Source organism: Mobula hypostoma, chromosome 7 (genome assembly GCF_963921235.1).
Source record: "Mobula hypostoma chromosome 7, sMobHyp1.1, whole genome shotgun sequence".
Classification (NCBI taxonomy): Eukaryota; Metazoa; Chordata; class Chondrichthyes; order Myliobatiformes; family Myliobatidae; genus Mobula; species Mobula hypostoma.
This window is the reverse complement of record NC_086103.1, coordinates 188417307-188443680: the sequence shown is the minus strand read 5'-3', so window position 1 is coordinate 188443680 and position 26374 is coordinate 188417307. Positions and strand designations below refer to the sequence as shown.

General features: G+C 43.4%; 1 protein-coding gene across 5 annotated transcripts in view; it reads right to left on the bottom strand.

Annotated features, from left to right (window-relative positions):
- LOC134349855 (arfaptin-2-like) overlaps window positions 1-26374 on the bottom strand; it is a 139280-nt gene that overhangs the window by 25661 nt on the left and 87245 nt on the right. For all 5 annotated transcript variants that reach the window (XM_063054808.1, XM_063054809.1, XM_063054811.1 and 2 more), the window contains exons 5-6: window positions 22110-22331; window positions 21083-21240 (exon numbers count right to left, since the gene is read on the bottom strand). In XM_063054808.1, coding sequence (XP_062910878.1) covers window positions 21083-21240; window positions 22110-22331 — 380 coding nt within the window. The remainder of the gene's footprint in view (window positions 1-21082; window positions 21241-22109; window positions 22332-26374) is intronic.

Sequence of the window (26374 nt, the reverse complement as noted above, 5' to 3'; positions counted from 1 at the left end):
GGATAATTTGGCAGATAAAATGTGGCTGAGAAGCTGGTGCAGGGGGCAGGGCTTCAGGTTCTTGGATCATTGGGATCTCTTCTGGGGGAGGTATGACTTGTTCAAAAGTGACGGGTTGCATCTGAACCCAAGCAGGACCGATATTCCTGCGGGCAGGTTTGTTAGAGCTGTTGGGGAGGGTTTAAACTAACTTGGCAGGGGGTGGGAACCGGAGTGGACTCAGGTAGGACGGATGGTAAAAAGGTGAAGATAGCGTGCAGTCAGACTGTCAGGAAGGGCAGGCAGGTGATGGGACTTAGTTGCAGCCAATAGGCTGAGTATCAAATCATTAGGGATGCAGTCAGAAAGGTTAGCAAATACAGTACTCAAGGTGTTGTATCTAAATGCGTGTAGTATAAAAAATAAGGTGAATGATCTTGTTGCAATATTACAGATTGCCAGGTATGATGTTGTGGCCATAACTGAATCATGGCTGAAAGATGGTTGTAGTTGGGAACTGAATGTCCAAGGTTACACATTATATTGCAGGGATAAGAAGGTAGGCAAAGGGGCCGGTGTCGCTCTACTGGTAAAGAATGGCATCAAATCAGTAGAAAGATGTGACATAGGATCAGATGATGTTGAACCCTTGTGGGTTGAGTTAAGAAACTGCAAGGATAAAAGGACCCTGATGGCAGTTATATACAGGCCTCCCAACAGTGGCTGGGAGGTGGACTACAAATTACAACAGGAAATAGAAAAGGCAAGTCAAAAGTGCAATGTTATGGTAGTCATGGGAAATTTTAACATGCAATTCAACTGGGGATATCAGGTTGGTAATGGATCTCAAGAGAGAATTTGTTGAATTCTAAGAGTCAGTGTTTTAGATCAGTTTGTCGTTGAGCCTACTAGGGGATCAGCTATACTGGATTGGGTGTTATGTAATGAACCGGAGGCGATTAGGTAAAAGGAATCTTAGGAACCAGTGATCACAATATGATTGAGTTCAACTTGAAATTTGATAGGGAGAAAGTAAAGTCTGATGCAGCAGTATTTCAGTGTAGTAAGGTAAATTACAGTGGTTTGAGAGAGGAATTGGCCAAAGTAAATTGGAAGGAGCTGCTGGCAGGGACGTCAGCAGAGCAGCAATGGTGTGAGTTTCTGGGAAAAATGAGGAAGGTGCAGGACATGTGTATTCCAAAAATGAAGAAATACTCAAATGGTAAAATAGTACAACCATGGCTGACAAGGGAAGTCAAAGCTATTGTAAAAGCAAAAGAAAAGGCATACAACAAAGCAAAAATTAGTGGGAAGATGGAGGATTGAGGAGTTTTTAAAAACCTACAAAGATCAACTAAAAATATCATTAGAAGGGAAACAAGGTGCCACACATGAGGCTGCTTACCAAGTTAAGAGCCCATGGTATTACAGGAAAGTTACTAACATGGTTAGAGCATTTGCTGATTGTTAGGAAGCAGCGATTGGGAATAAAAGGATCCTTTTCTGGTTGGCTGCCAGTGACTAGTGGTGTTCTGCAGGGGTTGATGTTGGGACCGCTTCTTTTTATGCTGTATATAAATGATTTAGATGATGGAATAGATGGCTTTGTTGCTAAGTTTGCAGATGATACGAAGATTGGAGGAGCGGCAGCGAATGTTGAGGAAACACGTAGGATGCAGAAGGACTTAGAAAGATTGGGAGAATGGGCAAGAAAGCAGCAAATGAAATATAATGTTGGAAAATGTATGGTCATGCACTTTGGTAGTAGAAATAAACATGGAGACTATTTTCTAAACAGGCAGAAAATCCAGGAATCTGAGATGCAGAGGGACTTGAGAGTCCTTGTGCAGAACACCCTGAAGGTTAACTCATGGGTTGAGCCTGTGGTGAGGGAGATAAATGTCATGTTAGCATTCACTTCAAGAGGTCTAGATTACAAGAGCAAGGATAAGATGCTGAGGCTTTATAAGGCACTGGTGAGGTCTCACCACGAGTATTGTGAACAGTTTTGGGCCCCTTATCTTAGAAAAGATGTGCTGGCATTGGAGAGAGTCCGGGAATGAAAGGGTTATCATACGAGGAATGTTTGATGGCTCTGGGTCTGTACTCGCTGGAATTCAGAAGGATGGAGGGGGGGATCTCATTGAAACCTTTCAAATGTTGAAAGGACTAAACAGAGTAGATGTGGAAAGCATGTTTCCCATGGTGGGGGAGTCTAGGACAAGAGGGCACAGCATCAGGATAGAAAGGCGCTTTTTCAAAACAGAGATGCAGAGAAATTTCTCAGCCAAGGGTTGGTGAATTTGTGGAATTTGTTGCCACATACAGCTGTGGAGGCCAGGTTGTTGGGTGTATTTAAGGCAGAGGTTGATAGGTTCTTGATTGGACATGGCATCAAAGGTTATGGGGAGAAGGTCAGGAATTGGGGTTGAGGAGGAGATTTTTAAAAAAAGGTCAGTCATGATTGAATGGCGCAGCAGACTCAGTGGGCCAGATGGCCTAATTCTGCCCCTATGTCTTATGGTCTTAATACCTTTCAACAGTTCCAGCACATCTTCTTTCTTTATTCCTATATGCTCAGACCTTGCAGTCTGCTGTAAGTCATCCCCACAATTGCCAAGGTCTTTTTCCCTGGTGAATACTGAAGCAAAGTATTCATTAAGTAACTCTGCTACCTCCTCCAGTTCCATGCACGTTTCCACTATCACACCTAATTGGTCCAATTCTCACATGGCTCATTCCCTTGCTCTTCACATACATGTAGAATGCCTTGGGTTTTTCCTTAATCCTGCTTTCTAAAGCCTTCTCATGGCCCATTCTAGCTCTCCTAATTTCATTCTTGAGCTCCTTCCTGGCACCCTTGTAATTTTTTACAGCTCTAACTGTACCTAGTTTCTTGAACCTTTCATAAGCTTTTCTTTTCTTAACTGGATTTTCTACATCCTTTATACACCATGGTTCTTTTACCCTACCATCCTTTCCCTGTCTCAATGGAACATACCTATGCAGAACGCCATGCAAATATTCTCTGAACATTTGCCACATTTCTGCCATGCATTTCCCTGAGAACATCTGCTCCCAATTTATGCTGCCTGATAGCATCATATTTCCCCCCACCCCAATTACTGTAAATATTTTCCAAAAATGTCTGCTCCTATCCCTCTCCAGCACTATGATAAAGGAGATAGAGTTGTGATCACTACCTCCAAAATACTCTCCCACCGAGAGACCTAACAGCTGACCAGGTTCATTTCCCAATACCAGATCAAGTACAGCCTCTCCTCTTGTTGGCTTATCTACATATTGCATTAGAAAACCTTCCTAAACACAGCTAACAAACTCCACCCCATCTAAATGCCTTGCTTTAAGGAGATGCCAGTCAATATTAGGAAAGTTAAATTCATCCATCACAACAACCCTTTTCTTATTGCACTGTTCCAGAATCTGCCTCCGTATCTGCTCCTCCATGTGTCTGTTACTATTGGGGGCGGGGAGGAGTCTATAAAAAAGACCCAGTAGAGTTATTGCCCCCTTCCTGTCCTTTTTTAAACATTTAAAGCCCAGCACACCATATAACCATATAACAATTACAGCACGGAAACAGGCCACCTAGGCCCGTCTAGTCCATGCCGAACTCTTAATCTCACCTAGTCCCACTGACCCGTACTCAGCCCGTAACTCTCCATTCCTTTCCTGTCCATATGGCTTTAACATTTAATGGCAACATCTAACCTGCCTCAACCACTTCTGCTGGAAGCTCGTTCCACACAGCCACCACTCTCTGAGTAAAGAAGTTCCCCCTCATGTTACCCCTAAACTTTTGCCCTTTAACTCTCAACTCATGTCCTCTTGTTTGAATCTCCCCCACTCTCAATGGAAAAAGCCTAACCACGTCAACTCTATCTATCCCCCTCATAATTTTAAATACCTCTATCAAGTCCCCCCTCAACTTTATACGTTCCAAAGAATAAAGACCCAACTTGTTCAACCTTTCTCTGTAACTTAGGTGATGAAACCCAGGTAACATTCTAGTAAATCTTCTCTGTACTCTCTCTATTTTGTTGACATCTTTCCTATAATTTGGTGACCAAAACTGTACACAATACTCCAAATGTGGTCTCACCAATGCCTTGTACAATTTCAACATTACATCCCAACTCCTATACTCAATGCTCTGATTTATAAAGGCCAGAATACCAAAAGCTTTCTTCACCACCCTATCCACATGGGATTCCACCTTCAGGGAACTATGCACCATTATTCCTAGATCCTTCTGTTCTACTGCATTCTTCAATGGCATACCATTTACCATGTATGTCCTATTTTGATTAGTCCTACTGAAATGTAGCACCTCACATTTATCAGCATTAAACTCCATTTGCCATCTTTCAGCCCACTCTTCTAACTGGCCTAAATCTCTCTGCAAGCTTTGAAAACCTACTTCATTATCCACAACTCCACCTATCTTAGTATCATCTGCATACTTACTAATCTAATTTACCACCCCATCATCCAGATCATTAATGTATATGACAAATAACACTGGACCCAGTACAGATCCCTGAGGCACACCACTAGTCACCGGCCTCCAATCTGACAAAGTTTTCCACCACCACTCTCTGGCATCTCCCATCCAGCCACTGCTGAATCCATTTTACTACTTCAATATTAATACCTAACGATTGAACCTTCCTAACTAACCTTCCATGTGGGACCTTGTCAAAGGCTTTACTGAAGTCCATATAGACAACATCCACCACTTTACCCTCGTCAACATTCCTAGTAACCTCTTCAAAAAATTCAATAAGATTTGTCAAACATGACCTTCAGCGCACAAATCCATGTTGACTGTTCCTAATCAGACCCTGTCTATCCAGATAATTATATATAGCACCTCTAAGAATACTTTGCATCAATTTACCCACCACACTCAGCAGACATTCCTGCCCCTGAGACATCCAAGTCTCTGCTATGACCACATGACCATAGATGAGAAATGCGAAGTATTGCTCACACCTCACGAGCATATTGGACACACTTCAATTGATAAGACTTCAGAAACTGCTCAGCAGTTCAGGCAACAAGATGCAGATCATTTTTTCATTCCAAAGCAGATAATTGACAGCTGTGAGACGTGCCAAAAGTTGGAAAGCCCAAACCTAAGCCTACAGTTGGTCTGGCAGTGGCATATGAATACAATGAAACAGTAGCCATAGACCTGCATGAATTGGGTCTATGAGTGTGGAATCCCCACATTATCGATGAGTGCTGGGAGCATCGTAAATACAAAGAGACCCGCAGAAACAGTAAAAAAAACTTCATCCATTCCTGGATAAGTGTGAATGGTCCACCTCAGAAAGTATTCAGTGATAATGGTGGTAAATTTAATAATGATGAATTCAGTGATATGGCAGAGAACAGTCATATGGCGGGAGGAGAGATAGCAGCGTGCTGTGCGCGCGCAGCCCTCCGGTGAAAATGATATCATATCTGTTAAATAGGGGCCGTGGACAGTTCTGATTTGATGGAGACAGACGTGAAAGCACAGAGGAACATCTGGAGAAATTTCTGCAACGCTGGTTCGCTGCTGCTGTTACTGTGCGATCGACAATCTTCTGGAGGGAAGGCCCCAAAATCCCCGGCTTTGCCTGCTGTTGGCAACCAAGATTGAGGTTGAATCGTTCGGATGGTGCTCAGTACTCGGTGTTGGAGAGCTGATCAGAGGCTCGAAGTTTTCGGACGACTCAGAGCCGGACTGTGGTCGGGCATGGCAGGGAGAGTTTTTCTTCCTTCTCCCATCTGCGTGAGATGTGGGACATTTGAGTGACTTTGAACTTTTACTGTCCTCATGGAATTCTTCATCAAGTTATGGTATTGTTGCACTGTTGTAACTATATGTTATAATTATGTGGTTTTGTTAGTTTTCTCAGTCTTGGTCTGTCCTGTGTTTTGTGATATCACACCGGAGAAAATATTGTATCATTTCTTAATGCATGCATTACTAAATGACAATAAAAGAGGACTGCATGTCTTCATAATCTAAAAAAAACTTGAACACTGAAACAAAAACAACAGTGGTATATAGTCCTTGGAGTAATGGACTTCTGGAGCAACACAATCAAAAGCTTACTGAAATAATGCTGCAGGTAAAGAAAAGCAATGGCTGTGATTGGAACACAGTCCTCATGGCGAAGAAAACCTTGCAGAACGTACAAGGTTATAGCCCGTATCAACCAGAGTTTGGCCAGATTCCAAACCTTCCCTCTGTACTGGTTGACAGGCCAGCTGCTATAGCGGGCAGTACAAGGAGTGAGTGGATGGGAAACATTTTTCAGCACTGCATGCATCAAGGAAGGCAGTCATTGAAGCAGTGTTCAGAGAAATTCGAAGAGCCTGAGGCACAGATCTGACCTACAAATGGCAAATATGACACAGGGGGCAAAGTGTATTACAAAAGAGCGGAATGTACAGAATGGAAAGGTCCTGGAGTCGCCATTGGTCACGAGTTGTGGTATTCCTGAGACATGGAGGTACATATGTGAGGATACGTCATTCCAGACTACATAAAGCACAAACTGAAGACCATCAGAACTCCATGGAGAATGGCACAAAAAATGAAAAGCACTTCTCTGGCACACGGTCATATAGCAGAGACAGGGATGAGGAGAGTGCAGCTAAGGACCCAACAGAGTTGCTGAACATGGGGTGCAGACAGCGTGAAAAGAGTGCAGTTGAGAACTCAACGGACTTGCCTGAACAGAAATGATCACAAATGCAAAGACAACATGGAAGTTTCAGTCTTAAAACAGGACAAACTGTGAGATTTGTACACGAAAGCACTGGTGTCTCACACAAAGCTGAAGTCTTCGGGCGAGCAGGAAAAGCCAGTGGGAGAAACAAAAGTTGGTACAACTGGAGTTACCTAGAACCAGTCACTGTCGATGGCACTGCAGGGTCAGTCGACATGTCACGTGTAGACAGGCTTCATATTGAACCAAATATACATCAGGCGGGACCATCTGAGAAATATCAAGATGAAGATGTCCTAGTAACTAAAGGGGTGTCGTTTGAATCTGTAAAACAGGATGAAATCAGAAGTTGGAGAAATAATGGAGTGTTCGAGGAACTAGAGACAATGGCTAAAAGACAACGTGCACCCTGCAAGAAATCCCAACAGGAATTATACCAAAAGCACGTCTGGTGGCTAGAGCTTTTGAGGGACTAAATGTAGAAGACCCTGAGAAGACTCACCAACCTATGCTTCAGAGTCTCTCCGACTACTTCTCTCAGTGCTATGTCGAAAGCATTGGCAACCCCATTGCATGGACGTAAAACCCACATTCTTCCAGGGAATGGAGCTGTCAGTGACATTTACATTAAACCTTCTCCTGAAGCGAAGGAACTCTGGAAACTCAAAAAGTGTACGAAAGGTCTAGCAGATGCATCACTCTGCTGGTATAAAGCGGTCATGGAAATAATATTGAAAACAGGTGGAAAGATGTCACAAGTGGATCCAGCTGCTTTTCACTGGCAAGATTCAGGATATCATGTGAATGGAATACTTGCCTGTCATGTAGATGACTTCATGTGGAAGGTTCGCAAAACTTTACCACAACAGTTTTCCCTCAGCTTAAGTCAGCCTTTCACGTTGGACGTGAGGAACATGACACATTCTGCTATGTAGGGTAGACATCCTTGCTGTTGACCGAACAGTTCAACTGCACCAAGAAAGCTACATCAGGAATCTTCAGACAACCCGCATGGAGTCCTCATATGCCACACAGCGGGATGCATCCCTCAGTGAAGCTGAAGCGGAACAGCTTAGATCAAATATAGATCAGATTCTATGGATGGCAGGGCAGAGCAGACCTGACGTCATGGTTGATACCTGCAACTTGGCATCCAGCACAGAAAATGCCGCAGCACAAACTTTACACCAGGCAGACAAGACAGTGCGCACAATTCCATCAGAAAAAGTAGCCTTAAAGTTTCAACAGCTTGGGAAAGATGGCTCACTGAGGCTCATTGTCTTCAGTGATGCCTCACTTGGAAATCTTCCTAATGGGGGTACTCAGGGGAGCATTTTATTGTACTAAAGGGAGAAGAGGGAAGATTTTCACCTCTCTATCAGCAATCAAAAAAAATCTGAAGAGTTGTACAGAGTACATTGGCAGGTGAAACCATTACAATGTCTGAAGGCATTAACAATTCTGTTTTCCTGGCCACACTCTATTCTGAGCTTTTCCATGCTGACCCAAAGAAGAACAGACAACTACTCTTTGGTTGATGCCATCAAATCCACCAAGTCAGTTACAGAGAAGAGGCTTTGTCTAGAGATAAGCAGCATCAAAGAACTTATCCAAGCACGGTAAATTCATCATGTGCTTTGGTCAACTACGAAAGAACAACTAGCTGACTGTCTCACAAGGAAGGGAGCTCCAGTGCTTGTGCTGTTAAAGGCACTTAGTGAAGGCATTTGGTAACTTAAGAATTGTATTAACTTCAATGGTTATGATATGGAAACTAATTCCCATGTCCTAATGGACATTTGAATTGTCTTTAAATTTGTTTCAAATTTAATTTTTTTAATATCTACATAAAAAGGGAGATTGTTGAGTTTTATTCATTTGGAATATATATTTAATACACACCCACAGTTTCCCTGTTACACACGTGGAGGGAGACGAACTATGGAATGTAAAGGTGGTGGCCCTCAGGTATTGAAGAGGGACGTTGAGAGAGGTTCCGGTGATGTCATCGTCCAGAATGGCAGCTTAAATCAATAGCTCCTCTAGAAAATCTCATATTTTGCCCCATTAATCCATCAAATATAAGATCTTTCAAAAATATCTAAATTGATGAGGGGGCAAGAATGGAGATAAAAAAAAAAGCATCACTGCGGAGCCTATGGAAGTGAGAGGCACGACGAGCGGCTCTCCTACACGTGCGTGCGGTGACAGGGCTGACCCGGGGCCTCGTTTAGGCAAAGCGGCAAATATGATAAGAATTCTGGAAAAGATAAGGGAAGTCCAAAAAGATATAAAACAGCAACTAAATGATATAAAGTCAGAGCTCGCCAACATCAATCAGAAAATAGCGATGGCAGAGACTCGAATTGAGAAGGTGGAAGATCGCGTGCAAAACATGGAACAGATTCTAAGTAAGATGGGAAGATCGCGACAGAAAAATATCAGGATTTATAATGATCCCGGAGGGGATGTCGATGATGAAGTTTGTAGAAAAGTTGCTGCGGGACGCGCTGGAGATTCCCCCAATATGTAGATTGAAATTCAGAGGGCGCATTGTGTGCTCGTCCCGAGGCCTCCAGGAGACAGAGAAAGTAAGCCGCGCTCAATAGTACTTAGATTCCTTCGATTCGAGAGCAAGGCGGAGATTGTACGAAGAGCCTGGGGTAAGAAGAGGGTGCTTTGGAATGGGAAGTTAATATACTTTGATCATGATTATCCCCCGGCGGTCCTACAGAAATGGAAGAGTAAGACCATATATTTTGGGTATATACCTCAAGAATAGTTGAAAAGAGATAAATATTTAATGAATATACTGCTGGTGGCTGGTAAAAAGACCCTTACCAGGAAATGGTTATCACAGGAGAGCCCAACTTTAGATGCATGGATGGAAATTACAATAGACATTTACAAAATGGAGAAGATAACAGCATCTGTTAATCATAAGTTGGAACAATTTGATTCATATTGGGAAAGATGGTTTAACTACATAACACCTCATAGGCCTGATTTTATTCTCACAAGTCAATGAATATGTTGTAAAAAAAAGATCACTCCCTACTTTGTACATAGTTTTCTTCTTTCGATTGTTCTTTCTTTCCTCTCCTTTCTGTAAGTGCATACCTCAGAAAAATATTATGTGGAGATTTGTGACAAATATGATTATATGATATATATGTACAGTATCTGAATTACAATTATGGAAACGTTTGTTTGATGATGAGCTTCAATAAAAAATAAATAAGAAAAAAAAGACATTGAAAGTAGTTTACACAAAAGAAAAACCTTGTCCTTGTTTTTTGGGTGTTAACAGTGAGGAAGGCAAATGTGATGTTGGCATTCATTTCAAGAGGACTAGAATATAAAAGCAAAGATGTAATGTTGTTGCTTTATAAGGCATTGGTGAGACCTTACTTGGAGTATTGTGAGCAGTTTCGGGCCCCTTATCTAAGAAAGGATGTGCTGACATTGGTGAGGGTTCGAAGGAGGTTCACAGAAATGATTCGAGGATTGATAGGCTTATCATATGAAGAGTGTTTGATGAGTCTATGCCTATACTCACCAGAATTCAGAAGAATTAGGGGTGACCTCATTGAAACCTATTGACTGTTGAAAGGCCTTGATAGAATGGGTATGAAGAGGATGTTTCCTATGGTGGGGGGAGACTAAGACTAGAGGACACAGCCTCAGAATGGAGGAGTGCCCTTTTATAACAGAGATGAGGAGGAATTTCTTTAGCCAGAGAGTGGTGAACCTGTGGAATTTACTGCCAGAGGCAGCTGTGGAGGCCAAATCACTGGGTACATTTAAGGCAGAGGTTGATAAGATTCTTGATTGGTCAGGGCATGAAAGGATACGGGGAGAAGGCAAGAGACTGGGGCAGAGAGGAAAAATGGATCAGCCATGATGAAATGGCGGAGGAGACACAATGGGCCAAATGAACTAATTCTGCTCCTATATCTTGTGATCTATGTCACAGTGCTTGACGAGATACTCCTGAGATGTAGTGAGAACCTCTGACTCCTTCAAACAGTGCCTTCCAGATTCCAGGGGAGGGGGTGTAGTTTTTCTAACCCCTCAGTCTTCTACACCTCAGCCAACTTCTTAAGCTTGAAGGTAGCCTTAATATGGATGTTGCAGGAGGAAATTAAACTGGAGCAGGGCAAATTATGAGAGCAACAGGCAGGAATTAGAGGGAGTGTGGAAGCCATAGAAAGGGTGCAGAGGAGATTTACAAGGATGTTGCCTGGATTGGGGAGCATGCCTTATGAGAATAGGTTGAATGAACTCGGTATTTTTTCCTTGGAGCGACAGAGGATCAGAGGTGACCTGATAGAGGTGTATAAGATGATGAGAGGCATTGATCGTGTGGATAGTCGGAGGCTTTTTCCCAGGTCTGAAATGGTTGCCATAAGAGGACACAGGTTTAAGGTGCTGGGGAGTAGGTACAGAGGAGATGTCAGGGGTAAGTTTTTTTACAGAGAGTGGTGAGTGCGTGGAATGGGCTGCCGGCAACGGTGGTACAGGCGGATACAATAGGGTCTTTTAAGAGACCTTTAGATAGGTACATAGAGCTTAGTAAAATAGAGGGCTATAGGTAAGCCTAGTAATTTCTAAGGTAGGGACTTGCTCGGCACAACTCTGTTGGCCGAAGGGCCTGTATTGTGCTGTAGGTTTTCTACGTTCTATGTTCTAGTTAATTGGGAACAGATGTTTTTTGGCAAGTCCATACCCGGCATGTGGAGAGTATTTAAAGACCAACTGCATAGAGTATAGGAGATCTTAGATCATATAGGGGGTATATAGAAATGTCAAAGAATTGATTGGGTGAATTTAGTCAGGAAGGTAAAGGAAAAAGGTTTAGGAAGTTAGAACCAAGCACAGCCCTTGAGGATTATAAAGCCAGTAAAGAACTCAAGAAAGGAATTAGGAAAGCCAGGAGAGCCAATAAAAGTCCTTGTCAAGTAGAATTAAAGAGAATACCAAGGCTTTCTATACATACATCAAGAGCAAGAGGACAACCAGGGAGAGGGTGGGACCGCTCGAGAATAAAGGAAGGAACTTTTCTTGCATGTGGAGAAGGTGGGTGAGATCCTTAATGAGTACTTTACATCAGTATTTATCAAGGATAAGGATGTGGAGGATAAAAGGATCAGTACATGCTCATTTGGTTTAGCATTTTCAGATAAAGGAGGAGGTACTGCTGGGTCTCTTAAAGGACATAGAAGAGTACAACACAATACAGGCCCTTTGGCCCATGATGTTATGCCGACCTTTTAACCTAATCTCAGATTAACCTAACCCTTCCCTCCTACATAGCTCTGTAATTTTCTTTTATCCATGTGCCTATCTAAGAATCTATAAAATGTCTCCAATATATCGACGTCAACCACCAGCCTTGGCAGTTGTGTTCCATGCAGCCACCACTACATCTACATCTGACAAACAAACTACATCTGACATCCATCCTATACTCTCTTCCAGTCACCTTAATATTATACCCTATCATATTAGCCATTTCCACCTTGGGAAAAAGACAGGCACAACATCTTTAAGAGGATGAAGGTTCATCAGCATGGTCAAAATCGAGTTAGGAGGGAGGGTGGGGATACAAGCTAGGCTGAAACACAGAGGGATGAGGCCTCCTCCATCCAGCCCCTTGTTGGCAAATCCGCAGTTACTGGTGAACAAAACTGAGGGCCTGAGGGCAAGATTACTGTATCAGAGAGAAATGAGAGCCTGTTCTATTGTAGGCTTTCTCTGTATCGGAGAGAAACGAGAGACTGTTCTATTGTAGGTTTTCTCTGTATCAGAGAGAAATGACAGCCTGTTCTGTTGTAGGCTTTCCCTGGGCATGCAAGATAGTGATCAGACCCGAAGTTTCTCAGTTTAAGAAAGGACTGAATTGCTGATTCAGAAAAGTTAAAAGATGGAGATGTGTGTTTCATGATAAACTCTTGGTGGTGCTCCAATGAGGCGGTTTTGTCAAACTAATGTTCTGCCGACTTGGAACATCTAATGGTCAAATGGCATCTGTTCCACTTACCCAGAGGTTCTCACCTGTGATCCTGACTACAATTTACATACCACTAGCAGCCAATGATAATCAAGTGCTCGCGATACCACATGATACCATCTCCAAACAAGAAATAGTCCATCCCAAGCATTCAAATCATAGTTGGTGACTTCAAACAGGCTTGTTTGAAGAAAACCTCACCCAATCGCCATTAGTATATAACCTGTAGCACCAGAGGTCCCACCATACTGTTCTACTAACATAAGGAATGCCTACCATTCCATGCCAAGACAGGCTGGTGCGTTCACTGAGATCATTAATCTCTTGCTTCGGCAGTGTGTGGTACTCACCTGCTTCAATCACTAGGGGACCAGCTATTCTGGATTAGTTGTTGTCCTATGAACTGGAATTGATTGGAGAGTTTAAGGTAAAACAATACCCTTAGCGGTAAGTGATCATAACATGAACAAATTCACCCTAAAGTTTGAGGAGATGCTAAAGTCAGATATATCAGTGTTATAGTAGAGTAAAGGGAATTAGAGGCATGAGAGAGGAGTTGGCCAGGATTGATCGGAAAAGATGACTGGCAGGGATGACGTCAGAGCAACAATGGCTGAAATTTCTGGAAGCAATTCAGAAGGCAGAGGACACATACATCCCGAAAAGGAAGAAGTATTCTGAAGGAAAATGACACAACTGTGGCTAAGAAGAAAAGTCAAAGCCAACATAAAAGCCAAAGAGAGGGCATAAAATATAGCAAAAAATCATGGAAAGTCAGAGGATTGGGAAGCTTTTAAAAACCAACAGAAGGCAACAAAAATGTCATTCAGAAGGAAATGATGGAATACAAAGGTAAGCTTGCCAATTATATTAAAGAGGACACCAAATGTTTCTTCAGATACATAAAGTGTAAAAGAGAGGTAAGAATGGATGTTGGGCCACTGGAAAATGATACTGGAGAGGTAGTAAAGGGGGACAAGAAAATGGCAAACAAACTTAATAAGTATTTTGCAACAGCCTTAACTGTGGAAGACACTAGCAATATGGTGGAAGTTCCAGGTGTCAGGGATCAGAAGTGGATGAAGTTACCATTACTAGGGAGAAAGTTCTTGGGAAACTTTAAGATCTGAAGCTAGATATACCACAAGGACCAGATGGTGTACACCCAAAGGGGTCTGAGAGAGGTGGCTGAAGAGATTGTGAAGGCATTAGTAATGATCTTTTGAGAATCAATTGATTCTGGCATGGTTCTAGAGGAATGGAAAATTGAAAATGTCATTCCACTCTTCAGAAAGGGAGAGGGGCAGAAGAAACGAAATTATCGGCCAGTTAGTCTGACCTCAGTGGTTGGAAAGATGTTGGAGTTGACTGTTAAGGCTATAGTTTCGGGGTGCTTGGAGGCACATTATAAAATAGGCCATAGTCAGCATGGTTTCCTCAAGGGAAAATCTTGCCTGACAAATCTGTTGGAATTCTTTGAAGAAATAACTGGCACGACATACAAATGAGAATAAGTTGATGTTGTGTATTTTGGATTTTCAAAAGACTTTTGACAAGGTGCCAAAGATGAGGCTGCTTAACAAGTTAAGAACCCATGTTATTATTCGAAATATTCTAGCATTGACAAAGCAGTGGCTAATTGGCAGGAAGCAAAGAGTGGGAATGTAGGCAGCCTTTTCTGATTGGTTGCCGGTGACTAGTGGTGTTCCACAGGGGTCTGTGTTGGGACTGATTCTCTTTACGTTCGATATCAATGATTTGGGTGATGGAACTGATGCAAAGTTATCTTTGCAAACTCTGTTGCAAAGTTTGCAGACAATCTGAAGATATGTGGAGGACTGACGAAGGGTCTCAGCCTGAAATGGTTGACTATACTCTTTTCCATAGAGGCTGCTTGGCCTGCTGAATTCCTCCAGCATTTTGTGTGAGTTGCTTGGATTTCCAGCATCTGCAGATTTTCTCTTGTTTGAGATGGAATAACTGTTGGGAAGTGTATGGTCATGCACTTTGGTAGAAGAAATAAAAGAGTAGGCTATTTTCTAAATCGAGCCAAAATTCAAAAATCTGAGGTGCAAAGGGACTTGGGAGTCCTTGTTCAGGATTCCCTAAAGATTAATTTCCAGTTTGAGTCTGTGGTGAGGAAGGCAAATGCAATGTTAGCATTCATTTCAAGATGACTAGAATATAAAAGTAGGGAAGTAATGTTGAGACTTATGAAGTATCGGTGAGGCCTCACTTGGAGTATCATGAGCATTTTTGGGCCCCTTATCTTAGAAAGGATGTGTTGACACTGTAGAAAGGAGGTTCACGAAAATGATTCCAGAATTGAATAGCTTCTCATATGAAGAGCGTTTGATGGCTCTGTGACTGTAATCACTAGAATTCAGAAGAGGAGGAATTTCTTTAGCCAGCGAGTGGTGAATCTGTGGAATTCGTTGCGACAGGCAGAGGCCAAGTCTTTACAAATAGCTAAGGTAGAGGTTGATAGATTGTGATTGGTCAAAGCATGAAGGTATATGGGAGAAAGCAGGAGATTGGGGCTGAGAGGAATAATGGATGAGATTTGATGGGCTAAATGGCCTAATTCTATTCTTTTACCTTATGGTCAATTTGCCTATTGGAAGAGGTCCACAGCAGATGCCATCTCATTGGCGCTTTACTCGACTCTGGAGAGATGCACACATCAGGATGCTCTTAACTGACTACAGATCAGCATTCAATACCAACATCCATTCAAAGCTAATCAATAAGCTTCGAGACTTTGGCCTCATTATCTTCTTGTGCAGCACACACAAAATGCTAGAGGAACTCAGCAGGCCAAGCAGCACCTATGGAAAAGAGTAAACAGCTGATGCTTCGGATATTTGCAGATCTTCTCATGTTTGTGGACCTTCTTGTGAAATTGGATCCTGGATTTCCTTACTTGCAGACCTCAGTTAGTTCAGATTAGCAACACCTCCTCCACGATCTGCATCAGCACAGTGCACCACAAAGCTGTGTGCTTAGACTCCTGCTCCACTCACTTTACACTTATGACTATGTGGTTAAGATTAGATTAGATTAGATTCAACTTTATTGTCATTGTGCCAAGTACAGATACAAAGCCAATGAAATGCAGTCAGCATTTGACCAGAAATGCAAAGAATAGTGTTATTTACAAAATAACTGCGAATAAAAAGTATAACAAAATAACTGCGAAGAAATGCTACAGCACACACATATAAAGTACTGAAACAGTACAATATGGGTGCAATACTGCTTAGCGCTGTGATGCGAGGTACAGCAGGGTCACAGCCTCAGGGAAGAAGCTCTTCCTGTGCCTGCTGGTGTGGGAGTGGAGTCTCCTGTAGCGCCTACCGGATGGGAGGAGAGTAAAAAGTCCATGGTTAGGGTGAGATGCATCCTTGATAATGCTTTTCGCCCGCCCAGGCAGTGTTTATGGTAGACATTCTCAATGGTGGGCAATTGGGTGCCGATAATCCGCTAGGCAGTTTTCACCACACACTGGAGTGCTTCGCGGTCCGATACGGGACAATTGCCATACCACACTGAGATACGGTTGGTGAGTATGCTCTCAATGGTACAGCGGTAAAAGTCCGTCAGTATCCTGGGACAGAGGTGAGCTTTCTTGATGCTCCGCTAGAAATAAAGGTGCTGTTGTGCCTTTTTAATCAGGATGGAGGAGTTCAGGGACCAGGTGAGATCCTTGGAAATGTGGACACCAAGGAATTTGAAGCTTGATACACGCTCTACTACAGCTCCATTAATGTAGATGGGGAAGTGAGTGTGGCTCCTAGCATGCCTGAAGTCCACAATGATCTCCTTGGTCTTCTCTGTGTTAAGGGCCAGGTTGTTGTCAGCACACCACGCCGCCAGGTGCTGGACTTCATCCCTGTAGGCTGTCTCATCATCCCCTCTGATCAGGCCAACCACCGTGGTGTCGTCTACGAACTTGATTATGGAGTTAGAACCATGTACAGGAACGCAGTCATGGGTGAAAGGGGAGTACAGAAGAGGGCTCAGCACACAGCCTTGAGGTAGGCTGGTATTCAGGGTGAGAATGGAGGAGGAGAGGTTGTCTAACTTAACTGATTGGGGTCTGTTAGTCAGAAAGTCCAAGGTCCAATTGCAGAAGGGTGAGCTGATACCAAGCTGGCGAAGTTTGGCGATCAGCTTGGAGGGGATAACAGTATTGAATGCCGAACTAAAGTCAATGAATAGCATTCTGATGTAAGAGTGGGACTGTCCAGGTGGGTCAGGGCAGAGTGAAGTGCCGTGGAGATGGCGTCCTCTGTTGACCTGTTGGTGCAATAGGCAAATTGATGGGGGTCCAGGGTAGAGGGCAGACAAGATTTCAGATGTGATAGAACCAGTCTCTCAAAGCACTTTGCAATGATGGGTGTGAGTGCAACAGTTCCATTGCCATATTCAAATTTGCTGATGTAGGCCAAATCAAAAGTGATGATGAATCAGCATATAGGAGGGGAGACTGAAAATCTTGCTGAGTGGTGTAATAACGACAAACTCAATGTCAGCAAGACTAAGGAACCAATTATAGACTTCAGGAGGAGGAAACTAGAGCTCCATGAGCAAGTCCTCATTGGAGGATCAGAGGTGGAAGGTTACCAACTACGTTCCTGGGTGTTAATATCTCGGAGGACCTGGCCAGGGTCCAGCATCGGTGCAATTACGAGAAAAGCACGGCAGTGTTTCAGACTTTACGGAGATTTGGCATGACATCTAAAACTTTGACCAACTTCTATAGATGTGTGGTGGAGAGAAAATTGACTGGCTGCATCATAGCCTGGTGTGGAAACACCAATGCAACATTGCCTTGTAGCTCTTCAACTCAAATTCCCCAACTAGTGAAGAACAACGCACCACATGCCTTCTTAACCACCCAATCAACATGCGTGGCAACTTGGACCCCGCAGTTCCTCCACACAGCTAAGAATCCTGCCACTAACCCTGTATTCTGTGTTCAGGTTCGACCTTCCAAAATGCATCTTAACACTCTTGATTACCTTCATCTGCCATATCTCAGTCCAGCTCTGCATCTTCACAATAACCCACTGCAACCTACAACAATCTTCTGCACTATCCACAACTCCATCAACCTCCATGTCATCTGCAAACTTTGTAACCTGCTGAAAAAGGATCTAGTGCTGTCCCAGCTTATATGATGAATAAACTCTTCTCAGGCTACCAGCCAGGTACAGGCATTGATTATAACCAACGCTTTGATGACGCCCGTGTTTATCTAACCTGATGGTTATTATACCCCCATAGTCTGTCCCTCCTAATTGGTTAGTTCTCATCCAATCAGGTTTCAACTCTCCCACCTTATTTTCAATTGAATTCCAGTTCTTACTTCGACTGATAGAAAGATAGATAGATACTTTATTGATCCCAAAGGAAATTACAGTGTCACAGTAGCATTACAAGTGTATAGATATACAAATATTAAAAGTAAGAAAGAATAAAATAAAAGTTACCTCAAACTGTCTAACATGGGGGGTGGGGGGTTGTCATTACTTCCCTGGCTATAAGTTGACTCATTATAAAGCCTAATGGCTGAGGGTAAGAATGACCTCATATAGGGCTCTTTGCAGCACCACAGTTGTCTTAGTCTATTGCTATAAGTGCTCTTCTGTTCAGCCAAGGTGGCATGCGGAAGGTGAGAAACATTGTCCAGAATTGCCAGGATTTTCCACAGGGTCCATTGTTCTAGCACAGTATCCAGGGTTCAGTTTGACTCCAATAAAAGAGCCAGCCTTTCTAATCGGTTTATTGAGCCTGTAGGTATCACCCATGTTGATGCCATTTCCCCAACACACTGCCACGCAGAATATTATACGAGCAAAAACAGACTGGTAGAACAGAGGGAGACCTTTGTCTTTGTTAAAATTCTTTTCCTCTAGTTTTATTTCAATGGCTTCCTTTACCAGACAGTCCCAAAAACCATTGGCACGGCACAGGAGATTTGCATCAAATTCAATCCTATGGCCATTATGAATGCAATGTTCTGCTAACACCGATTTCTCCAGGTAACCCCAACGGATACATCTCCTGATGCGGGTTTCCCCTATGCATTCTGTCTGGCCGATATATATCGCTCTGCATTCATGGTATCCTGTAAACCAGGTCACCGTTGATCTGCATAAACTGTGATTTGAGCTTCCTGACAGGTTTGTGGATGATATTAATCTGATATTTCTTTAGGATCCTGACAATCCTTCCAGAAGCCATGGAAATATAGGGGAGACAGGGGTAGCGATGGGTTCCTCTTTGTGTTAGGTTTCCTGGTTTTTCCACTGACCCTTTTAAGGACCCACTTGGTTTCCCTCAGCTTGTAGCGATTCTGTAGAAACATCACGTGTAATCATCTTATTTCCTCGGGGAGACTCTCTGGTCTGAAATAGTTTTTGCATGGTTAATTAAAGTACGAAGAACCATTTTACATTGGGAGGCATGATGGTGGCTATTATTGTTGAAGTAAAAGTCTGTGTGAGTGAGTTTCTGATAAATGCCATGTCCGAGGCTACTGTCCGGTTTCCATTGTATTAGAATATCCATGAATGGGAGGCAACCAGTCTTCTCCAACTCCATCATAAGTTGAACGCTTGGATGTATGCTGCTCAGATGGTCATGGAACTGTTGGAGTGACTGAAGTCCATGAGGCCACACAACGAAAGTGTCTTTGATGTATCTGAAGCAGCACTTGTGGCATAAGGGCGAGGAACTCAGAACTCTCTCCTCAAAGTCCTCCATGTAGGAATTGTAACCCACCCTTGCACTTCCTCATCCAAGTCATTTATAAACATCACAAAGAGTAGGGGTTGCAGAACAGATCCCTGTGAAACACCACTGGTCACCCAACTCCAGGCAGAATATGCTCCATCAACAACCCTCAGAATTCTATTGGCAAGTCAATTCTGTATCTACAAAGCCATGTTTCCCTGGATCCCATGCCTCCTGACTTTCTGTATGAAGATTATCATGGGAAACCTTATTAAATGTCTTACTAAAATCTAATTACAGATATGGAAGGAGAATTGACAGCTGGAGTTTAACCCAGCTAAATGTGAAGTGTTGCACTATAGGAGATCAAATGTAAAGAGACAGTACACTGTCGAGGCAAGACCCTTAACAGTGTTGATGAGCGGTGGGATCTTAGGTCCAAGTTCATGCCTCCCGGAAAGTGACTATGCAGGTTGACAGGATGGTTAGGAAGGTCATGACATGCTTGCTTTTATTAGTCAAGGAATTTAGTTCAAAAGTCAAGAAGTTATGTTGCAGAATTTTAAAACTCTACTTAGGCCACATCTGGAGTATTGCATGCAACTCCAGTTGCCCTATTACAGGAAGGATGTCGAGACTTTGGAAAGGGTGCATAAGAGGTTTACCAGGATGCTTCCTGGATAAGAGAGCATATGCCATTAGGAAAGGTTGGACAAATGAGCTTTCTCTGGAGGAGCAGAGGCTGAGGGGAGACGTAATGGAGGTTTATAAGATTAAGAAAGGCCTAGATAGAGTGAACAGACAGTATCTTTATCCCTGGGTTGAGATGTCTAATACCAGGTGAGAGGGGGCAAGTTCAAAGGGGAAGTGCGGGGCAATTTACTTTTACAGAGAGTGGTGGGTGCCGGAAATGCCCTGCCTGGGGTGCTGGTAGAGGCAAACCAGTAGAGGTGAGAGGGATTGGGGGGGGGGGGTCTCATTGAAACCTACTGAATATGAAAGGCCTAGATAGAATGAATATAGAGGGTATGCATCCAATAGTGGAGGAGGCTAATACCAGAGGGCACAGCCTAGAACAGAGGGATGTCCATTTGTAACAGAGATGAGGAAGAGTTTCTATAGCCAGATGATGGCGAATCTGTGGAATTCGTTACCACAGGCGGCTGTGGAGGCCAAGTCATTGGGTGTATTTAAGATGGAGATTGATAAATTCTTGACTGGTCAAAGTGTGAAAGGCTATGATAGAATGGCGGAGCAGACTTGATGGACCGAATGGCCTAATTCTGCTTCTATTTCTTATTGTCTTATAGGTATTTAAGAAGCTTTTAGATGGACACATGATGTGCAGGGAATGGAGGAATATAGACATTGTGTAGGCAGGGGAGATTTGATTTAGTTGGACATTTGATTTCTTTGTCACAGTACTGTTGGCTGACTGTGTTCCTGTGCTATAGGGTTCTACATATAGTCTCACTTTCGTCTTCTATTCAAATTCTTAACTTCCTTCATCATTGCTATCTGAACGGCTACAATTGAAGCAAGCGTGATTAACCCAAGGACAACCTGCCCTACACCCTGAGGAGGGGAACCCCAGACAGACCTGGCATTCTCGAAGAGTTTGATTGTGAGCAGAGTATCCTCCATGGTTTTGTTGACAAGGGTGTTGATACTGGACACAAAGAAATTGACAGCACCAAGTAGTGTCTCCCCATTCTTGCAGAGTAGTTTCTGAGTCTCAGCGTTGTATCCAAACTCCTCCTGGAGGGATGGGGTGAGGGCACACACAACATACATTTATTTATTTAGAGAAACAGTGTAGAACAGGCCCTTCTGGCCTAACAAGCCTCATCACCCAGCAACCCACCTACTTAACACTGGTGTAATCACAGGACAACTTACAATCACCAATTCAGCTAGGTTTTTAGAATAAGACATAAGACATAGGAGCAAAATTTGGCCCATTGAGTCTGCTCTGCCATCCCATCATAGCTGATTTATTATCCCTCTCAACCTCATTCTCCTGCCTTCTCCCCATAACCTTTGATGCCCTGACTAATCACGAACCTATCAACCTCCACTTTAAATATACCCAAGGACCTGGCCTCCACAGCTGTCCATGGCAATGAATTCCACAGATTCACCATCCTCTGGCTGAGGAAATTCCTTCTTATATCTGTTCTAAAGAGACATTCTTCTATTCTGAGGCTGTGCCCTCTGGTCCCAGATTCACCTACTAATGTGGGAGGAAACCTACACGAACACTGGAAGGGTGCACAATCTACTTACTGATGACGCCTGAATTGAACTCTGATACCCCACACTGTAGTAGCACTGTGTTAACCCCTACGCTATAGTGGCATGGCCACACCCCCGTGGGGGGAATGTGGAAGGGAGCAACAGGAGAAAAGAATTGTTACTCCAATACAGCACAAAAAAACCACAATAAGATAAAGCACACAATAAATATAAATACATATATCCCAGACCCTCCCTGCACTCAGTGTTCCCTTGCTCACCCCTGCCTTTCTCCTCTCTCTGTACCACAGCCCAGTTTCCCCTCTGCTCTCCCACGTCCCCGCACCTGGCACCCTTGCTCATGAAACGTTTTGCAAGCCCTACTCGCTCACCTGCAGCTCTGGGGATTTCTGGCTGAGGTCGGAAAAAGCCTCTCCCAGGGCTCGCTGGGTCTGCACAAGGCTGTAAAAGTGAGTGGTGAGGGCACGCGACAGACGCAGCACATTCTCATACTTGCGCTTGGTGTCCCTGAGCACCTCGATCTGCGCTTCCAGCTCCAGGTCGACAGTACGAGAGCCCCGTCCGAAACGTTCCGAGATCAGCTGTTTGGTGCACTGCGGGTGGAGGGAAAGAGTGGGAGAGCAAGTGGCATCATCAGTAGAGCAAAGGATCAATGCCACCCACGCAGCACAGCAATCTGCAAGGTGTTCACTATTTTGCTCAGTCCTAAAGAAGGATCTCAGGCCGAAATGTCAACTATACATTCATTTTCATAGATTCCACCTGACCTGTTGAGATTCTCCAGCATTTTGTGTGTTACTCTACACTATTTAGCTGTACTGTGCATTACATGCATTTTGAATTATATTTTATTAACTTACCTGTGAGGCTGAACCTGGAGTATTGTGTTCAGTTTTGGTCACCAAATTACAGGAAGGATATAAATAAGGTTGAAAGAGTGCAGAGAAGGTTTACAAGGATGTTGCCGGAACTTGAGAAACTCGGTTACAGAGAAAGGTTGAATAGATTAGGACTTTATTCCTTGGAGCGTAGAAGAATGAGGGGAGATTTGATAGAGGTATATAAAATTATGATGGGTATAGATAGAGTGAATGCAAGCAGGCTTTTTCCACTGAGGCAAGGGGAGAAAAAAACCAGAGGACATGGGTTAAGGGTGAGGGGGGAAAAGTTTAAAGGGAACATTAGGGGGGCTTCTTCACACAGAGAGTGGTGGGAGTATGGAATGAGCTGCCAGATGAGGTGGTAAATGCGGGTTCTTTTTTAACATTTACGAATAAATTGGACAGATACATGGATGGGAGGTGTATGGAGGGATGTGGTCCGTGTGCAGGTCAGTGGGACTAGGCAGAAAATGGTTCGGCATAGCCAAGAAGGGCCAAAAGGCCTGTTTCTGTGCTGTAGTTTCTATGGTTTCTATGGTTAATATTTTGTTTTATGTGCTGTGTGTGAAATATGTTTTATAGGTGGACCATGGTCTGGAGGAACATTGGTTATATGGTCAGATGACAATAAACTTGAAATTGAACTTGAATTAAGCAGCTCTAGGCCCTATGAAGCAATCACATAGCACCAGGCACCAGTGCAATACACTGCAACTGACATAACAATAATGCAGCTCACCACCTGAATATTCATTCACATGTCCTAGCACTGCACGTCCCGTAATGCAGACCTTGAACACGCAGCTGGATGCCACCAGCCACACCCCCACCCACCATTCCCTCTCAACATCAGGACCGCAGGGTAACTGCAGCCCTGGGTGTTGCATTGGTAGAACTCACCCCACCAACGTTGCCCACCCTCCACACCATATTATATGGAGACTGGCCACAAGAACTAAAAGGGCTTTTGAAACCTATTGAATATCAGAAGGCCTAGATAGAATGGATGTGGAGAGAATGTTTCCTACAGTGGGGGAGTCCAGGACCAAAGGGCACTGCCTCAGAATAGTACTTTAGAACAGAGATGAGGAAGAATTATGTATTTTTTATTATTGTGTTCTTTATCTTATCGTGCTTCATTTTAGATCATAAGACCATAAGATATAGGAGCAGAATTAGCCCAATTAGGACAGAGACCCTCTATCCTGAGGCTGTCCCCTCTGGTCCTAGACTCTCCCACCACAGGAAACACCCTCTCCACATCCACACTGTCAAGGCCTTTCACAATTTGAAATGAGGTCACTCCTCATTCTTCTGAATTCTGGTGAATATAGGCACAGAGTCAAACGCTTTTCATATGACAAGCCATTCAATCCTGGAATCATTTTTGTGACTTCTTTTGAACCTCTCCAGTTTCAGCACATCCTTTCTAAGTGCCCAGAACTCCTCACAATAATCCAAGTGAGGCCTCACCAGTTCTTTATAAAGTCTGAACATTACATCCTTGCTTTTATATTCTAGTCCTCTTGAAATAAATGTTAACATCGCATTTGCCTTCCTCAGCCAAACTCAACCTGCAAATTAACCTTTGGAGAATCCTGCACAAGGACTCCCAAGTCCCTTTGTGCCTCAGTTTTCTTTTTTATTTTCTTTCCATTTAGAAAATAATCAACCTTTCATTTCTTCTACCAAAGTTCAAGACCATACACTTCCTGACATTGTATTCTATCTGCCTCTCTACTTCCTCAAAACTACCTGCACCTCCATTTATCTTCATATTGTCTGCAAACTTTGCAACAATGGCATCAATTCCATCATCCTAATCATTGATGTATAACGCAAAAAGAATCAGTGCCATCAAAGGCCCCTGTGGAACACCACCAGTCACCAGCAGCCAACCAGAAAAGGCTCCCTTTATTCCCACTCTTTGCCCCCGCCAATCAGCCAGTGCTTTATCAATGCTAGAATCTTTCCTGAAGTCAGACTAATACCATGGGCTCGTAGCTTGTTAAGCAGCCTCATATGTGCCACCTTGTCAAGGGCCTTCTGAAAATCCAAGTACACAACATTAATCGATTTTCCTTTGTCTATCCTGCTTGTTATTTCTTCAAAGAATTCCATCTGATTAGTTAGGCTAGATTTTCCATTGAGGAAACCATGTTGACTACAGCCTAGATTTACACATACCTCCAAGTACCCTAAGACCTCGTCCTTAATAATCGACTCCATCTACCCAACCACTGAGGTCAGACTAACTGGCCTATAATTTTTTTTTCTTCTGCCTCTCTCCCTTTTGTGTGGGAGAGTGGAGTGGCATTTGCAATTTTCCAGTCTTCCAGAACCATTCAAGAATCTAGTGATTCTTGAAAGATTACTAAAGCCTCCACAGTCACTTCAGCCACCTCTCTCAGAACCCTGGGGTGTACACCACCTGGTCCATGTGACCTATCTACCTTCTGAACTTTCAGATTCCTAAGAACCTTCTCCCTAGTAACAGTAACCACACATGACCCCTGAGGGGCAGAGCTTAGGACGATGGCACCTAACGGCGACTCCTCTGCTTGCATCTTCAGCTCTATTTCCATCTTTAATATCAATTTTTTTTCCTTTTCAGGGTTCTTTTGAAGACCCTGACCTGGAGTTATATGCTGACTTTGGTTCTTTACGGAAGTGGGACCCACTCTCAGGGCACCATGACCAGCCACTTTTCAACATGCCAAGGACGCGGCCTGGAAGACTAGCACACTTTCAGGGTGCCGGATTTTCATGGCTCTGGAGGCAGGAGGATTCGAGGCCGGTGCTGCCGTCATCTGATGTGTCATGAGAGTACATGGAAGATCGAAAGCAGCGAGCTGGCTACTGACTGTGTACCCAGTGCCCCGAATTCTTTGGGCACAGAGTTCGGAAAAAGCGAGGCAACAGACTTTTCAGACCATAAATCAGCAAGTTGTTTTGTTAATGTCTCCCTCTTGCTGTGAAACAGGGCCACCTCTTTTTCCCAATTTAGGGAGAGACAGAGCTTGAGGTATGTTGAATTACCAGGTGAACAAGTAGTCTTTGGGGGAATGCAAGTCTGTGACATTATTGATATTTTGCTGCACACGAGCGCACAGTGGCGGGTGCAAATGGTTTTTTGCTGGTGGGGGAATCGTTGCTTTGCTGCTGTTTACGCATGGGAGGGAGGGCCACTGGGGGGGCTTTGGGGTTCTAACATTTAACTGTCATTCATTCTTCGGGGCACTCTTCTGTTTTTGTGGATGCTTGCGAAATGTATATTGTATACATTTCTCTGACATAAAATATACCTATTGAAAACTATTGACAGCTGGAACATCCACCATACTGTTAAGTGTCTTGCACAGTGAAGACTGACGCAAAATACTTATTCAGGTCACCTATCGTTTCCTTGTCCCCATTACTACCTCTTCAGCATTGTTTTCCAGGAGTCTGATATTCACCTTCGCCTCTCTTTTATACGTTACCATATCTGAAGAAACTTTTGGTATCCTCTTCACTATTATTGGCTAGCTTACTTTCGTATTCCATCTTTACATTCTTAATGACTTTAGTTGCCTTCTATTGCTTTTCAAAAGCTTCCCAATCATCTAACTTCCACAACTTTTTGCTTTAATATATGCCATCTCTTTGGCTTTTATGTTGGCTTTGACTTCTTTCATAGAAACATAGAAACATAGAAACATAGAAAATAGGTGCAGGAGTAGGCCATTCGGCCCTTCGAGCCTGCACCGCCATTT